The sequence below is a fragment of the Mastigoproctus giganteus genome, chromosome 4 (assembly GCF_048544385.1).
Source record: "Mastigoproctus giganteus isolate SK-2022 chromosome 4, ASM4854438v1, whole genome shotgun sequence".
Lineage (NCBI taxonomy): Eukaryota > Metazoa > Arthropoda > Arachnida > Uropygi > Thelyphonidae > Mastigoproctus > Mastigoproctus giganteus.
This window is the reverse complement of record NC_143578.1, coordinates 171,449,438-171,465,460: the sequence shown is the minus strand read 5'-3', so window position 1 is coordinate 171,465,460 and position 16,023 is coordinate 171,449,438. Positions and strand designations below refer to the sequence as shown.

Below are 16,023 nucleotides of genomic sequence, written 5' to 3'. Positions count from 1 at the left end.
GTACTTAGACCACTTCCGTATGATACTCTCCAGAAATTAAAACGAATAAAAGATTAAGGCAAAATGATTACATCAAAAAATCGATTTAAAACAAATAAAAAAAAAAAAAAACAATTTAAAAATTAAATAAAAATTCAAAAACAATTAAAAATTAATTATAAAGTTTAATATAAATATTGAAAAACGATTTTCCTTCCTAATAATAAGGAAGGAAACTCATTTTTCAATATTTATATTAAACTTTTCAATTATTTTTAATTGTTTTTTGAATTTTTAATTAATTTTTTAATTGTTTTCAATTCATTTTTAATGTAATCATTTTGTGTTAATCTTTTATTCATTTTAATTTCTGGAAAGTATTATACCGAAGTGTTCTATCTATCACATTGAGGTAAATTTCTCTTACTCTTCTACAAACAGTCAATAAAAAAATATAATTCTTTGCTAATGGTATTACTGGTGATCAACAGCATGCATTAGTTATGATATAACCCTCTTTAATTCAAGTTAATTGTCAACCTTTTAAAATATTCCAAGTGAACCAACATCCTTTAAATATATACAGTAGATCATTGATTAGTTGTCATTTATGGAAATGATCTCCCTACCATGTGGTCACAGGCATGACATGACATATCTGTTACATACAGTCCAATAAGTAGAGTTTCAGGAAATTTTTATGCGACACTGAAAGGCACCGTTAATTATCTTTTGCCAAAGACATTTAAAATGAAAAACAAAATTAACTGCTACAACAACCACAAAAACAAAAAAATTGCTTGCTATGGCTGTATAATCATAATGCAAATCAAGTCCCACCTGATGCACATTACAATTATATACTCTTAGTCAGTCATACAGCACTGTACTTACCTTCAGTTTGGTGTTTTAGTTTATCACCTTACATATTCATCAAAGTAAATAAACAAGCATGCAAATAGTTTCTTTTTTAAGAGGAACCTGCTTAAGTTGTTTTTCTCCTCAAAAGTGATCCTTGAAACTATCCCATAATTTTAATGTATTTTTTATCCACTTAAAAGGATGTCTACCTAAGAAATTCATTTTATGTTTACAAACTGTCATTTTAAACAAATATTTTATGCCTTTACCAATCCACATTTATTGCTGACACAGTGTCCATGTGTTCTTGTATTAGCATTAGTAGAGGCATATAATGCAAGAAAGTAAGCTTATATAGCATCAGCCAAAATTAGCCTATTCCATAGTAAGACTTTTCAGCACACTTGGAACAATAAAAAAATGCCATTGCTCCCCACTACATGAAAATGTCCCAATACAAATATTCATTTTGCTAACCCTAAAAGCTAGGTGCAACTGTTTTCAGCTTTCTACCTTGATAAGGCCCTAAATGGTAGCACACCTGCACATACACTTCCCATTTTGCACTTTTTTTTTTTTTTTTTTTTTTTAAATACGGAAACTAAAAATATGATGTTTTGGTGTACTGCCGCTGTAAATATGAGTTTCTTGTGGATGTCATTTAAATCCTGCCTGAGTGAAACTCAGTTGTGGAGGAGGGCGAAATTCCAGCACAATGGGGGAATTAAAAATTCCCCCATCGTGATAGAATTCAAATCCAGTCCTTAACCTTATGGTTTATGGTTGAAAGTACCACTGAGTACCTCTATACTTGGAATACTGATTAAGGCCACTATTGTATAATCAATACAGTAGCATTAATTATACAATTAATAATAGCACACACACACCGCCAACTTGCATGCGTCAGTTGGGTTCTGTATGCTCCTCAGAACAGTTATTTCAAGATAAGGTTAATTTTTAATTCTAATACAAATTGCAGTCTCAATGATTATTCAGTATCGATGAATTCAAAACTTTATTGTTTTACCAACACAGAACTAAGTACTTTAGATGTTTTGCAGCAGGCAAGCAACTGATAAAAACATAATTGCCGTATTTAAGCAATTACATAAACAAATCCCAAACAATTAATATACTAGCATACCATAATATGACTGTGGTAGTAGTGTAGTATTCAGGTATAGGGCTGTAGATCTAACATTTAGTTGAAATTATATAAAAAATGAATAGCAAATGTTTAGAAAACGGTACTCACCTTGTATAAATCTGCAATAATTTTTTTTTTTTTTTTTTTTTTTGGTAGATGGTGGTTAAATTTAGGTTGGAAAAAGCATTAAAAAGAACTAAGGTGGGGAATGGGGTGAATTCACCCCATTCCCCGCCTTAGTTTCACCCCATTCCCCGCCTTAGTTCTTTTTAATGCTTCTTCCAACCTAAATTTAACCACCATCTACCAAAAAAAAAAAAATTTATTGCATATTTATACAAGGTGAGTACCGTTTTCTAAGCATTTGCTATTCATTTTTTAGTCAGATTTATCATGGTATTATAAGGTTACTATAATTTAAATATTGTTGAAATGATATATACTTTGCTTCTCAGACTAGAGCAGCAAAGTATATTCCTGACTTGCTGATGCAAATCAAGGCTTTATTGCTTGCACTGAGCATGGCATGTATGTAAAACTGATTGTAGCTGGGTTAATTCCAAGGAAGATACTTGTGTGTATTAGGAACAGAGGAAATTAACATTTTCAGGAGTGACTTTATTAGCAATATCTGAGCCCACATTTTTTCCATGAAATTTTGAAAATCATACAAATGAAAACTTTTGTGCATAGTTGCATTTACATACTAATTTGTAAATTTGTTTGTTGTTATGTTTGTTGTCCAATATTAGTGTCGAATTATTTCAAATATCAAATGAGAATTTAAAAAATAAAAAAATGCAGAAAATTGGAAAAAAATAATTGTCATAAGTTCACAAAACACTCTTCACTACTTATTTTTTTATGCAATACAATCTTGTACATCTATTTACATATCATTTTATTCACTCTCACCAAACTCTGGATCTGAATTACCAAGAAGCCAAAATAGGACAACAATGTCCGAGGAGTAATCCCCTCCTTCTCCAGTTTTAAAAGCTAATATAAACTATGACTACAATCACTCAGAAATGCAGCTAAGAGATGGCAGCACTTACTGGACAAGTTTAATGTACTCTGAAACATTATTTGCAATGACCATGAAGTGTGTGTGTGCGTAATACATATTACTATTGCAAAAAAAAGCTATTGATCCCTAAATTTGATATTCTTACAAATGTGTATATTTTGCCAGTTAGTAATGAAGGTATAACTGATACTACCATTTATGAACAGTAGTAAGTAAGAACAGAATCTGTGCATATGAAATAGGCCAAAAAAGGATTAATCAAATGTTATATTTATATACATTACAATAAAATATATAAGACATAAAAAAAAAATACAGGGTGTCAGTAAATGATGTTTCCAATTTTGATATTTTATTTTATTCAGAATTACTTCAAGCTACACTCATGAAACATATACCAGCTGAAAGATCAATTCATAAGTTTTTTTTTTAAATTGGTACTCGACTGCCAGTTTTGCATTCTACCCGCTACAGTCTCAAAGTTAACGTTTTTGCTGCAATCTCTCGAGAAAAGCTGTATGGGCTGTTCTTCTTCATAAAACTGACAGTGACAGGGTTTGTCTACTTGGACATAGTCATTAAATCTTTAATGCCACCGCTGCATGAGGACATTACAGATGTGATTTATCAATAACATGGTGCTCCTCTCCATTTTCATAAGTGAAGTCGCACTTGAATGAATATCTTCCTCAGCATTGAATTTGCGTGGAGGCCATATGGAATGGCCTCCGAAGTCACCTGATCTGACGCTAATGGATTTCTTTTTGTGGGGTTATGTGAAGGATAATGCAATTTGTTGGTATTGGAGGGATAATTGCCATCCCTCCAATACCAACAAACTGCAGGAGCTGAAGGCACACATCTCAGAGGCCTTTGGCAAAATGAATGTGAAATGAAGCACAGAATTGGCAGGAGATTGAATATTGCTATGATATCATTCGAGTTACTCATGGTGCCCTCATTGAACTTTACCAATGACTTTATGTATCTTCATAAAAATTATTGAATTGATCTTTCAGTTGGTATGTGTTTCATGAGTATAGCTTGAAGTAATTCTGAATAAAAAAATATCAAACTTGGAAACATCATTTACGAACACCCTGGATAAAATTATATAAAACAAATTACCATCTTTATACATGATAGAATAAATAAAAAGTAACTAGTGGAATCACTTATCTGTGATTTATGCATTGATAGGAATTGGTCCCCATCGAGTGCTATCAATCAATGTGAGTAAAGACAGTAATCAGTTTTATATAATTATATATTTTTATGCCTATATATTTCATTGTAATGTATATAAAAAAAAACATTTCATTAATCCTTTTTTGGCCTATTCAATATGAACAGATTATGTCCTTACTTATCATGGTTCAAAAACAGTAGTATCAATTATATCTTCGTTACTAACTGGCGAAATATAAACATCCATAAGAATATCAAATTTAGGGATCAATCGCTTTTTTGCTTCAGCTACACAATGTTTAATTTCTGCAACTGCTAGTATATTGATTTCTATTGCAATCAATAACAGCTTTAATCACATATACGCACACCCTTCTCTAGGTCATGTGTGGACCTCCCAGTATGGGTCATCCACATATATATACACCACCGAAAACATATATACACCACTATTGCCAACTTTTGAAAAGCTGGAGATTGGTCATCACATACTGCACTAAAAATTACACATTTATTATTAAAACACAGTCACATGCTTATTTACCAGTACAGTATGCTTTTAAACATTAGCTTACCTAACATTTTTTCTGTCTATGGACTTCGGTTTGAATTGTCTTTTAGATATCAACTGATTATGACTGCTTCAAGAAAGATATTGTAGCAACCTTTTCACCTTTTTTAGAAATGTTGAGTCAACGTTTTATTTGTAACAATGGAACTGCTGTTCAGACTTGGCTAAATACCAACAGCACTCCTAAACTTCACCAGAAAGAGATCTGCATTTAGTTTTTGAAGTGAAACTTCTTTAAGCGTATCCCATGCAGTTATCACATGGGAGTAACTTGTGTCCATGGATTGACAAAAATCGGCAAAAATGATTCACCCCCCCACCACAACTGTATCACTCTGTACCAGCACAACCGATGCAGTGATGTGCATTGTAGTGACAAATGCCGCAACCAGGAGTCCTACAGCACGTTGTAACTTGCACACGCAAAACACTTGTAAAATATAAAATCACTGAAACATTAAAATAATAAATGTTTCAAAAGATTCTAAAGGAGTGTCACTTAATTTCCGCTATGAGTGCTCGGCACAGACAATCCCCCCCCACACACACACCTGGTTGACTATTCTCTGACACCCAGCACTGCTATGAGGAATTAATAAACTGACAAGTATGATCTGCGATAACTTGTTATATTTCATGCATCCTCATGCACTTGTCAGTTCCCTAACCAAGGACCAACGTATGCTAATTCCATCTTCTTTCTTAATAGTGTTTGAAATAACATTATTGAATAATGAACTGATTCCCCAAATATGATTGTATTTAAGTTAAAGTTAAATAATTTTTATTTTAATGCTTCTGATAACCCAGTTAGGCAATTTGATATCTATGAATTCTGTTTAGAATTAGTAGATATTTGATTGGTGTTAGGAAGCACACTTTGATTTAGGAATTCGTGAGAGAAAGTAAGCTGGCAGCCAAACTAAGTCCACAATTTACAATACTTATTCATAAAGTCATACAGAGTTACTGCTATGAGTATTATATATCTGATGTTATAACACTTTAATGGATCATATCAGCATGCAAATCACCTTGACTATATAACATGCAAAATTGCACTTTTTTTTTTTTTTTTACTGTATGTATAAACCAACTTTGACTGGTTTCTAGAACAATATGGCAGAGTGGCAACAAGAGAAAGCAATATTCTTGAATTGGTTTTCTGCAGTGATCTTCAATTAAAGCAATGTTCAGGTGGCACTGTTTGTAGCATAGCATGATGTTACTGTCCTGAACAAGGTAAATGTTGGAAGTGATTAGATGCAAATGGTAAGATGCACACTTGATATAGATGTAAGAAACGAAATGAAAAAAACTGACTTGAGTAAATCATATGAAGGTCTTTGATATAACAGAAGAGGAGAAAAACCATATGTACTGGAACTTAAGAACAAGTTTGAGCTTCTGCTGACCTTTCAGGACCAAGATATTGACAATGAACACAAAAACTTTCTGAAAGCAACAAAGTCAAGATTAAAAAAGATTAGTCAATAATTATATAAGGAGCAAAGGAACGATGTCAGCAGTGGGGAAAATGAATCACAAATTAGCTACACATACGACATACCCAATATCTTTCCTGATGAGGTAGAACATGCATAAGAGAAAATGAAGAATCAGAAAGCCCCAGGTGAAGATGAAGCTACTATAGTGTTATTAAAATTGGGAGGAAGAGACATGACACAGAAACTGGCAAGACTCTTCATGAAATACATTAGAAAATGCGTGATGCCTAAGGAGTAGAATAATGCAATCATAATTCTGCTCCATAAGAAAGGAGATAAATCAGAAATTGCAAATTATAGACCAATTAGCTTGTTATCCCATATCTATAAGTTGTTCACAAGGGTCATTACTAACAGATTAGAAAGAATACTTGATGAGAATCAACCGAAAGAGCAAGCTGGCTTTAGGACAGGATTATCACAGCTAATGGAGAAAGCAAATGAATATAAAACACCATTATTCCCGGAATTTGTGTATTATGAAAAGGCATTTGACTCCATACAGCATAAGGCAATGTTTCGGGCACTGGAAAGACAAGGCATAGATACCCCATATATTACGATTTGGAAGAAAATATATGAGAACACTACTTCCTTTGTTAGACTACACATAGACAATAGCAAATTTAAAATTGAGAAAAGAGTTTGACAAGGAGACACAATATCTCCAAAGTTGTTTACTGCTGCCCTTGAAGAAGCTTTTAGAAGATTAGACTAGTCACAGAAAGGAGTCAATGTGAATGGAGAGTACCTAAACCATTTACGATATTTGCAGATGACATTGTGATCATAAGCCATGATCCCAAAGAATTAGAGGAAAATCTTAATCAGTCATGGAGAGTTAGTAAGGATTTTGGATTTAAGATGAATATGGTTAAAACAAAAGTAATGATGTACAAGTATGCCACAAAAAGGGATATAATCATTGAAGGAGCAGTAATTGAAAAGATGAATTCATATACCTATCTGGGATAAGTCATTAGCTGTAATAATGATAAATGGCTGGAAGTTAAAAGAAGAATAAAAATTTGGTTGATTGATTAGCAAACTTCCATCTGTCGTTGTAGAAATTGCCAGTTTAAATAAATAAATTCAAGGCAGAACTAGTCAAACATTTGGACCGAATGGATGGGTGAAATGGGATGGTTTTTTTTTTTTTTTTTAATGACGAGTGGATGGATAGCATTCAGGAAATATAGTCACATACTGAGGAGCAATATCCCAATTTGTCTGAAACGTAAAATAATAAACCAATGTATACTGCCCACCATGATATATGGAAGTGAAACTTGGGCACTCACCAAAAGAATGGAAGAGGAGTGAAAACTACACAGCAAAGAATGGAATGAATTATATTATGAATCAGACTGTTGGATAAGAAGGGAAACACATGGATTAGGCAGCAAACTCAAGTAAAGGACATTCTTATCAAAACTAAAGAACTGAAATGGACTAGGGCAGGACACATAGCTCGAAGACATGACGATAGATGGACTAAGAAAATAAGAGAATGGTACCCAAGAGCAGCTAAAAGAAAACCTGGAAGATAACAACAGAGAGAGATGGACAGATGAAATTCACAAGTTTGTGGGTAGTAAATGGATTGCTATTGCACAAAACAGAAGGAACTGGAAAGTTGCTGGAGAGGCCTTCATCCTGCAGTGGATTGAAAATGACTAATGATGATGTTTATAGCATATTCATGTTCGATTTCTACAAAGAAATACCTATTGATAAGGGTAAAAGGAAAGCATTTTGTGCTCATAAACGCAATTTAAAGAAATCAAAACATTTAATAATCTCTTTCTGGTGGGCACAACTGATCTTTGTTAAAATACATAAATGCCAAATTGGAAGTACTGTGAAGTAAACATAAAGGCTAAGCTATTTATGCAAACTAAGAGATACTTGTCAGTGTTTACACCAAAGCACATGTCAGATGAACTGAGGAGCTTAGGACAAAGAAGGAAAATGCATCAGATGTTTATAAATTGTTAAGGGACACACAGTAAGTAAAAATTAGTCTGTAATCAAGTTACTCAGGGAGTTAGATATGCTAAGGAAGATTATGAGAAGGCTTGGGCTAAGAGTACAAAGAAAAGTAATTCTTTGCATTTTTAATACTAGAATAAAACGGATGCGGATGAACTATACTCATTGCCTGGATATGAATGTGAATGGCATAATTATTAATGATCTCATACAGATTGCTAATAAAATGAATAAATATTTTGCATCTACAATTATGAAGATCATTTTAATTTGGTTTAGCAGACTTTCTGATTGGGTGTCAAATGATTTTATAACTGAAAAATGAGAAGAGAAAGATGGTCAAAGAGAACCTGCCACAGATGAAAGTGAACAAAGGACTCAGAACTGATAGAATCTATGCAATCATATTAAAAGAAGCCACGATAAAGATGACATCTTTAGATTCAGGGGTTTCCGTATTCACAAGGGTGGTTCAAAGAGTGAAATGGGTAACTATGCACCTGTAAGTTTGATCTCTTTGTCAGAGAAATCAAAGAGGTTAGTTAAAGAAGTAATACAGGATCATCTTGAGGGGAATAAAGTAATAAGGAAATTACCCCATCGATTTGTTCAAAGAAGATCATGCTTGACCAATCTGATTAGCTAATAAAGTAATCACAAAAGAACGATGTAAAGAATTAATTTCAATATCACATACCAGTAATGGTTTCAGGTTTTTTCCGATTTTTCTGTAAATTTGGACAATGTGGCATTAGGGGAAAGTTGCTATTATTACAAAGCAAATTGTACTCCATGTGGGCATATGTAAAGCTGTCTATATGTATTGTAATTATACTTTACCAAGTGATAGATTTCTAAGGTCATTCATTTCCAAAATAATATTTTTGCATTCATAAGCAGCCATTTAATTTTTTTTTAATCTGTGATAAATGATTACCGATCCATATGCATATATATATATATATGATTGTCTTAAATAGTTGTGCAAACGCTATCCATACCTTCAATTTAACTAAGGCATCATTGCCGTGTAAATAAAATGAAAATAGCTATTTATCACAATTAGAATTCCGTTCTGATTGTGATCTCAACATAGTAGATAAAAAAAAAAAACACAACCCTCTTAATTCCTTTTATACTTAAGCTGACTATAACTGTTTGATCTCTTCAAAAACTCCATAGGCAAGCTTCACTGTTTATAAATATATGAATGTGCACGAAGCATGGGCATAACAGATGTGTTTTATGAAAATGAGCTATGGTTCACATGCCTCTCATGACTGATCAGCAAAAAAATTCAGATGTCAAATATTCAATTACCTGATAATCAATGATCTCCTGTACATAAAAGCAAGAAATAAAATGTATCTCAATGATAACACCGAGTTGAAACAGTATTAATCCAAGAAAAATTTGAAAGCAAATTTTTCATGTAAACAGTGCCACAAGATATGGCATGGTACTCAATAAATAATAAAAATTCAAGTTTTTCTTGGAGCTACAGCAGCCTTACTGAAAGTGGAAAATACTAAGCAACAGGTAAAACAAATTATTACAACAGTTGGGTTACTATCAGAATTAAACATTTTGTTCAACTTAGAGAAGTGTTTGACTTACGTGAGTTCTGGACTTCAGATATTTCACTGTGTCAAACTGTCAAAAAAAAATCAACTATATAGCTGGTACTTGTTCTTGTAACTTCTGATTTAACTGTATACAATATTTATAATGTTCTTAACAAAGGGTGAAATCCTTTTCTTAAGTAGTCCTCTTAAATAGTTCACAACAAGAATAAATATATATTTTTCCGCAGGTCGTATTTCCAATTTCGGTATTTCAACAATCATCAATTTATGTGACTCATGCATGCAATGTTATGTGCATATATAGATAAAATGAAGAAAAAAAAAAAAAATCATGAAATATAACAAGATTTTAAGGATACATCAAGTTACTCAAAAGATTTTCTCTTAGCAAATTTAATTGAGTATCTACTATTTATAAATAGGGAAGAAAAAATTGCACTATGATAAAAGGTTATATGAAAAATATCAAACCTGTTCTTGTAACTGTTGCAATTTTCTCTCCCTCTCCTCCTCACTATCCTCTGATCCACTTGCTGATGAACTATCAGTGGAAACCTCACTTGACGTACTGCTATGACTGGACTCTTCAGTTTTTTCATTCTGAGAATTTGGGCCTATTTCACTACTTGGAGGTTCATCGGGCATTTTTGCATATCTCATTTCAAACACATCCTAGAGTTGGTGGAGAGACATGGAAGGATCAGATCAATTACAGTTTTCAAGGTTTTACTTTCCATTTCATTTATGAAAACTGAAAAACAGCAAATGAAATATTTATGCATAAGCATGTACAAGCATACATATGCAAGGTTATATCTTTTTTTTAAACTTTATACTCTAACTTTGGGTATACACAATATTAACAGGTGTGCTGCTCATCTGATATATATATATATATATATATATATATGCAAACAGCACCCACATGATGCATATGTGTGTGCCTTCTTAAGCAGTCAATAAACAAGTGCTGTAAAAGTAAAACTGCATAAAATTAACAATTGCTCGATATTGGCTCACTGGTCGAAGTCTATGCTATTTGCAGTAAGACTTGGATTTGTTTATCATCAACCATGGAGTCTAGGGGACACTGTAAAGACTTTGTATACAGAGTTTTATGTTTTTTGTTTTTTGCCTGTTACTCCTTGTTCATTACACGTTTGTTAGTTTATGTATAGTAGATACCCGATTAATCACAAAATAAGTAAAAAATTGGAATTATGAACAATATGCATTTAATATTAAAAAAAAAAAAAAAAAAAAAAAATTACACATATATACTTGCATGTTCTATTATTCATTGAAAAGGAAAGTAAAGAAGTCTGTTTCTTTGCATCATTGACCTTTCTACAAATGGAAATGCAAAATTATGTAATATCGGCAAAAACAATGTTGTCGTCTTGCTTTGCACAGTCAAAGCAGAGCCTCCATGAGACAAAGCAGTACTGTGCAAGATTTTATTTGTTGGCAAAAGAGTTTCTTCAGTGTCCTCTGAGCTTTCGTCTCTGTTTTTTGCTCTTCTTCATTCATTACACTGCATACTATTTAGTCAACATTTCATAGCAGATTAACCTTTTATTTGAATTAAACCACTCAACAACTGCTTTTCATGTCTAAAATTTCAAAACTTTCAGTCTGCCCGTCATAAATCATATAGCACAAATTGGAGCAGTGCGGCATTGGAGGTAAATTGTTACTATGGATAAAGGGATGGTTGAGTGGGAGAAGACAGAGTGGTAATCAATGGACACTGCTCTTCGTGGACTAATGTTATTAGTGGAGTCCCTCAGGGTTCAGTGTTGGGTCCATTGTTGTTTCCTGTATTTATAAATGATATTGATGATGGTATATCAGGTTTAATGTCCAAGTTTGCAGATGATACAAAGGTCGGCAGGGTTGTTAATGACACTAATGACAGTACGCTGCTGCAACAGGATCTAGAAAAGTTGAGCAGATGGGCTGAGAGGTGACAAATGAAGTTTATCATTTACAAATGTAAAATACTACATATGGGAAGCAGTAACTCCAGAGTAATGTATCAACTCTGTGGTACTACACTGACAGTGGTAGAGAACGAAAAGGACCTGGGGGTAATTGTGCCGGCAGATATGAAGTTTTCTGCGCAGTGCAGATGGTCTGCAAGAGTAGCTCATGGTGTCTTGTCAATGACATACAGGAATAAGGAGGTGATTATCCCCCTGTATAAGGCAATGGTTAGGCCACACCTTGAGTACTGTCTACAGATCTGGAGGCCTCATTTTAAGAAGGATGTAGAACTGCTGGAACGAGTGCAGAGAAGGGCAACAAGATTAGTGAATGGAACAAAGGGTTGCTTTTACGAAGAAAGGCCTAGGTTTTGCAGATTATAGTGTTTGGAGACTAGGCAGCACCTGCAAGGTGATCTGATTAAGATGTATAAAGCCTTGAATGATTTGAGCATGCTCAATGCTGATGGGATTCTTCCTCTTGCTCAGAATAATCACCTGAGAGGGCATAAATTCAAATTGAGGAAAGACAGATGTGCGGAAATTTGCCTTTAGCCAGTTGATTGCATGGAAGTTGATAGCCTAAATAAATTTAAGGCTGAGCTGGACAGGTATTTGGAACGAACGGAGGGGTGAAATCGGAGCTTTTTTTTTTTTTTTTTTTTGCTGATGTTGCATAAAGCTTACTTTCTTGCATTGTATGCCTCTACTAATGCAAATGCTAACTCCTTGATCTTTTGCGGGTATATGTAATAGTTTCTGAAAAGATTTTTGTGATGTGCTTTTGATGTCCATGATACTGAAATTTCATAAATTGCATCCATGCAGAATGCTCCCCATGACGTCTGACAATGCAGTCATGACAGTGTTGCAGAGAGCAAAGACTTGAACACAAAAACACTCACTGACCTTATATACACCACGAAACAAACCAGACAAGCGCTCTCCATCACGTCTGGCAACTCGGACAAGTCAGAGGGCTCCAACCAAACAAAGATAGTCATGCACACAATTGTCATCTATACAAGCATTCACACTTTGAACACACAAAAATTTTCATGCTCTTGAATATGAACCATTCATTCCATTCTGTTCCCACCCACTCTGCCATTGCTGGTAGAGTGTGGTTTGTAACCTTTTCCTTTCTTGTTTGAGGTCAATCTCCAGGTTCAAAGAGATCACTAAGATGTTTGTTTGAATCTTCCCCTTTAGCTGAGGCCCTTTCTTATACTTTCCAAGTCAAGCGGAAGTACTCCTGCCAGAACAGGTAAATCAGGTGTACCGACAATGCAGCATGCCCTTATGATAGTTATTAGTATAATTCGCTGTACTGAGTATAGTTTTCTTTTATTTTTGTCTAGGATAGCTCTGTAATACCAGATGCCTGCACCATAGGCTATGAATGGGAGGAAGACTCCCTTGTAGATAAGTAGAAGTGTTCTCACGTTCTTAGCAATATTCATGAGATGTGGATAAAATGTTAATTTGGAATCAAACGTGACTCCCAAATATTTAAGTTGCATCACCAGGGCTATTTTTTTTTTATCAGAAATTTTTATCTGTGGTTGCCTGCAAAGCTGTCCTTTAATTAACCAGACTTAGTTTTAGTTTCAGAAATTATTTACTTATGAGTTTTTGCCCTGTTCTGCAAGATACTAAGGGCGTGGTTTGCCCGATGTCTAGGCTAGCTCTGCTGTTGGCCTTGTCAAGCAATATATATATATATATATATATATATATATATATATAAAACAGATAATTCATATAAAAATAATACATAAGCCAGTAGTATGACAAAACTGTTGAGCAAAAGCTAACATAAAAATTAACATAAATTAAATCAACTGGGAGGGGGAAAGTAAAGGTTACAAGACAGAAACCGTAGCCGCAAGTCCCCAAATAATTTAGAGTTCAATTAAATCAAATTAATAATAATGAATCCAATTTAAATTTAAAATAATGCCAATTATGGAACAGGACCAGGGTATGTCTGCCAGGGGCAAAGGTTGATGACGTTGTAGAGCGAATATCATCTTTTAAGGGCACAAAAGGTGATATAGTTGTACACGTTGGCACTAATAATATTAAGAGTAGGAGACCGGCAGAATTACTTAACAAGTACAGGTCACTGCTGAACAAAAGCCGAGAATTAGGGTTGAATTTGAAAGTGTCTGCAATTCTGCCCAGACACGATAGGAGGGAGTATATGATGAGAGCCTTGTCGATCAATTCGGCCCTGGAAAGATTGTGCAAGGTTCAAGGGGTAGAATTTTTTTCAGCCTGGACTGTACTTGTTAACAGGAGAGATTGCTTCTACAGGGATGGGATACACTTAAATAGAAAGGGTGCAAGAATATTTGCTGATGCTATCGAGGCAGTGTTAGGTGGGTCGGAAAACTGCTAGCTTGGGGGGAGACAAAGACCAATAAATTGACAGTAGCCACTGGCAGAGGTGAAAGAGATTCTTGCACTGCTTCTATTAGAATGAGCAGAAGCCTGAAAAACAAGATGCATGGTATTTCAGAGACTGCTGGGAGCCATTGCGGTACAAGTAAACACATGGGTTGTGTTAGGGTAGCTAAGAATAGAAACAGGTGCAGGTATACTTGCGTGTACACCAATGCTAGGAGTTTAGTAAATAAATTTGATGAATTTGAGGTATTGCTCAAAACATCGAAGGCAGATATTGTTGGGATATCAGAGACGTGGTGTCACACAGATATAAGGGATGCGGAACTGCAATTTGGGGAGTACAACGTCTACAGAAAGGATAGACAGGATAGGAAGGGGGGAGGTGTTATGCTATTAGTTAAGAAAAACATAAAAACCAAGGAAGTGAAGCCAGTCGACATCGCTGGACAGTGCAGTGTGGAGTCAGTTTGGTGTGACATAAACATTGGGAGATCAAAATTGAGAGTAGGAGTGTGCTATAGGCCTAATGACTCTGATGAGTATAATAAGGAACTGTACAGGGAAATAGAGTGGGCCAGTAAATCAGAGTGTCTTATAATGGGAGATTTTAATTTCCCAGATATTGACTGGAATTTGGGGGCTGGATACTCACACACTAGCAGGGCTTTTGTGGATTTATTGGATGATTGTTTTCTACATCAGCATGTTCGGGAGGCAACTAGAGGGAGTAATACTCTTGATTTGATTATCAGCAGTGATTCTTCATGCATTAAGAATCTGCAGATAAATGAACCACTAGGTGGCAGTGATCACAGTGTGCTGAAGTGGGATTTACTCAAAGAGGTAACTACCATTAGGGGTAAAGGGAAGGGTTATTGCTTCCGTAAAGGCGACTACGATGGACTGAGACAGTATTTAAATTCTATACAGTGGGACCAACTGATGATGTTACCAACAGCAAATTCAAAATGGGAAGCATTCAAAGAACTTATCTTGGAAGCTACTAGGCTTTACATACCAACTAAGAAATATTGTTCAAGGTTTAGGCCAAAATGGATGTCAGATGAACTAATGAGGCATATGGCAGAGAAGAAAAATGCATGGGATACTTACAAATGAACACATGACACAGAAGCCTATGATAGATACAAGTTGATATGCAACCAAGTTACAAAGGAGGTTAGGCAGGCGAAGGCAGATTACGAGAAATCCTTGGCAAGGGATGCAAAGAAAAACAGCAAAGAGTTCTTTACTTATGTAAACTCTAGAAGGAAAGGGATGAATCAGATTGGTCCACTTGATATTGATGGGTCAAGTGTTGATGCTCCTGCTCAGGTAGCTAACAAACTAAATGAATATTTTGCATCGACATTCACACATGAGGAGTTATTCAGCGAGGGGAATGCCAGAGGTGTATTCAACTCTAGCAGTAAGTTACAGAATCTTGAAATAACTGGGAGTAAAGTGGAGGAGAAACTGTTGAAGATAAACACAAGAAAGGCACCTGGGGTGGATGGGATCTATCCAGTTATATTAAAGGAGGCAGCAAAGGAAGTAAGCAAACCCTTAGCCATAATTATGAGAGCTTCCTTGGACTCAGGGGAGGTACCCATAGACTGGAAATGTGCAAATGTGACCCCAATTCACAAAGGAGGATCAAAGGCTGACACAAGTAATTATAGACCTGTGAGCTTAACTTCTGTTCCAGGAAAATTAATGGAGGCACTGGTTAAAGAAGCACTGCAGGATCATTTAGACAAG

At 34.7% G+C, this 16,023-nt stretch overlaps 1 protein-coding gene across 13 annotated transcripts in view; it reads right to left on the bottom strand.

The window, feature by feature from the left end:
- LOC150087201 (bromodomain-containing protein 2-like) overlaps positions 1-16,023 on the bottom strand; it is a 736,023-nt gene that overhangs the window by 423,061 nt on the left and 296,939 nt on the right. For 12 of the 13 annotated variants that reach the window (XM_090373020.1, XM_090373014.1, XM_090373018.1 and 9 more), the window contains 2 exons: positions 10,337-10,537; positions 9,897-9,932 (listed from right to left, as the gene is read on the bottom strand). In XM_090373020.1, coding sequence (XP_090229146.1) covers positions 9,897-9,932; positions 10,337-10,537 — 237 coding nt within the window. The remainder of the gene's footprint in view (positions 1-9,896; positions 9,933-10,336; positions 10,538-16,023) is intronic. The other variant, XM_090373013.1, reaches the window with a different exon arrangement.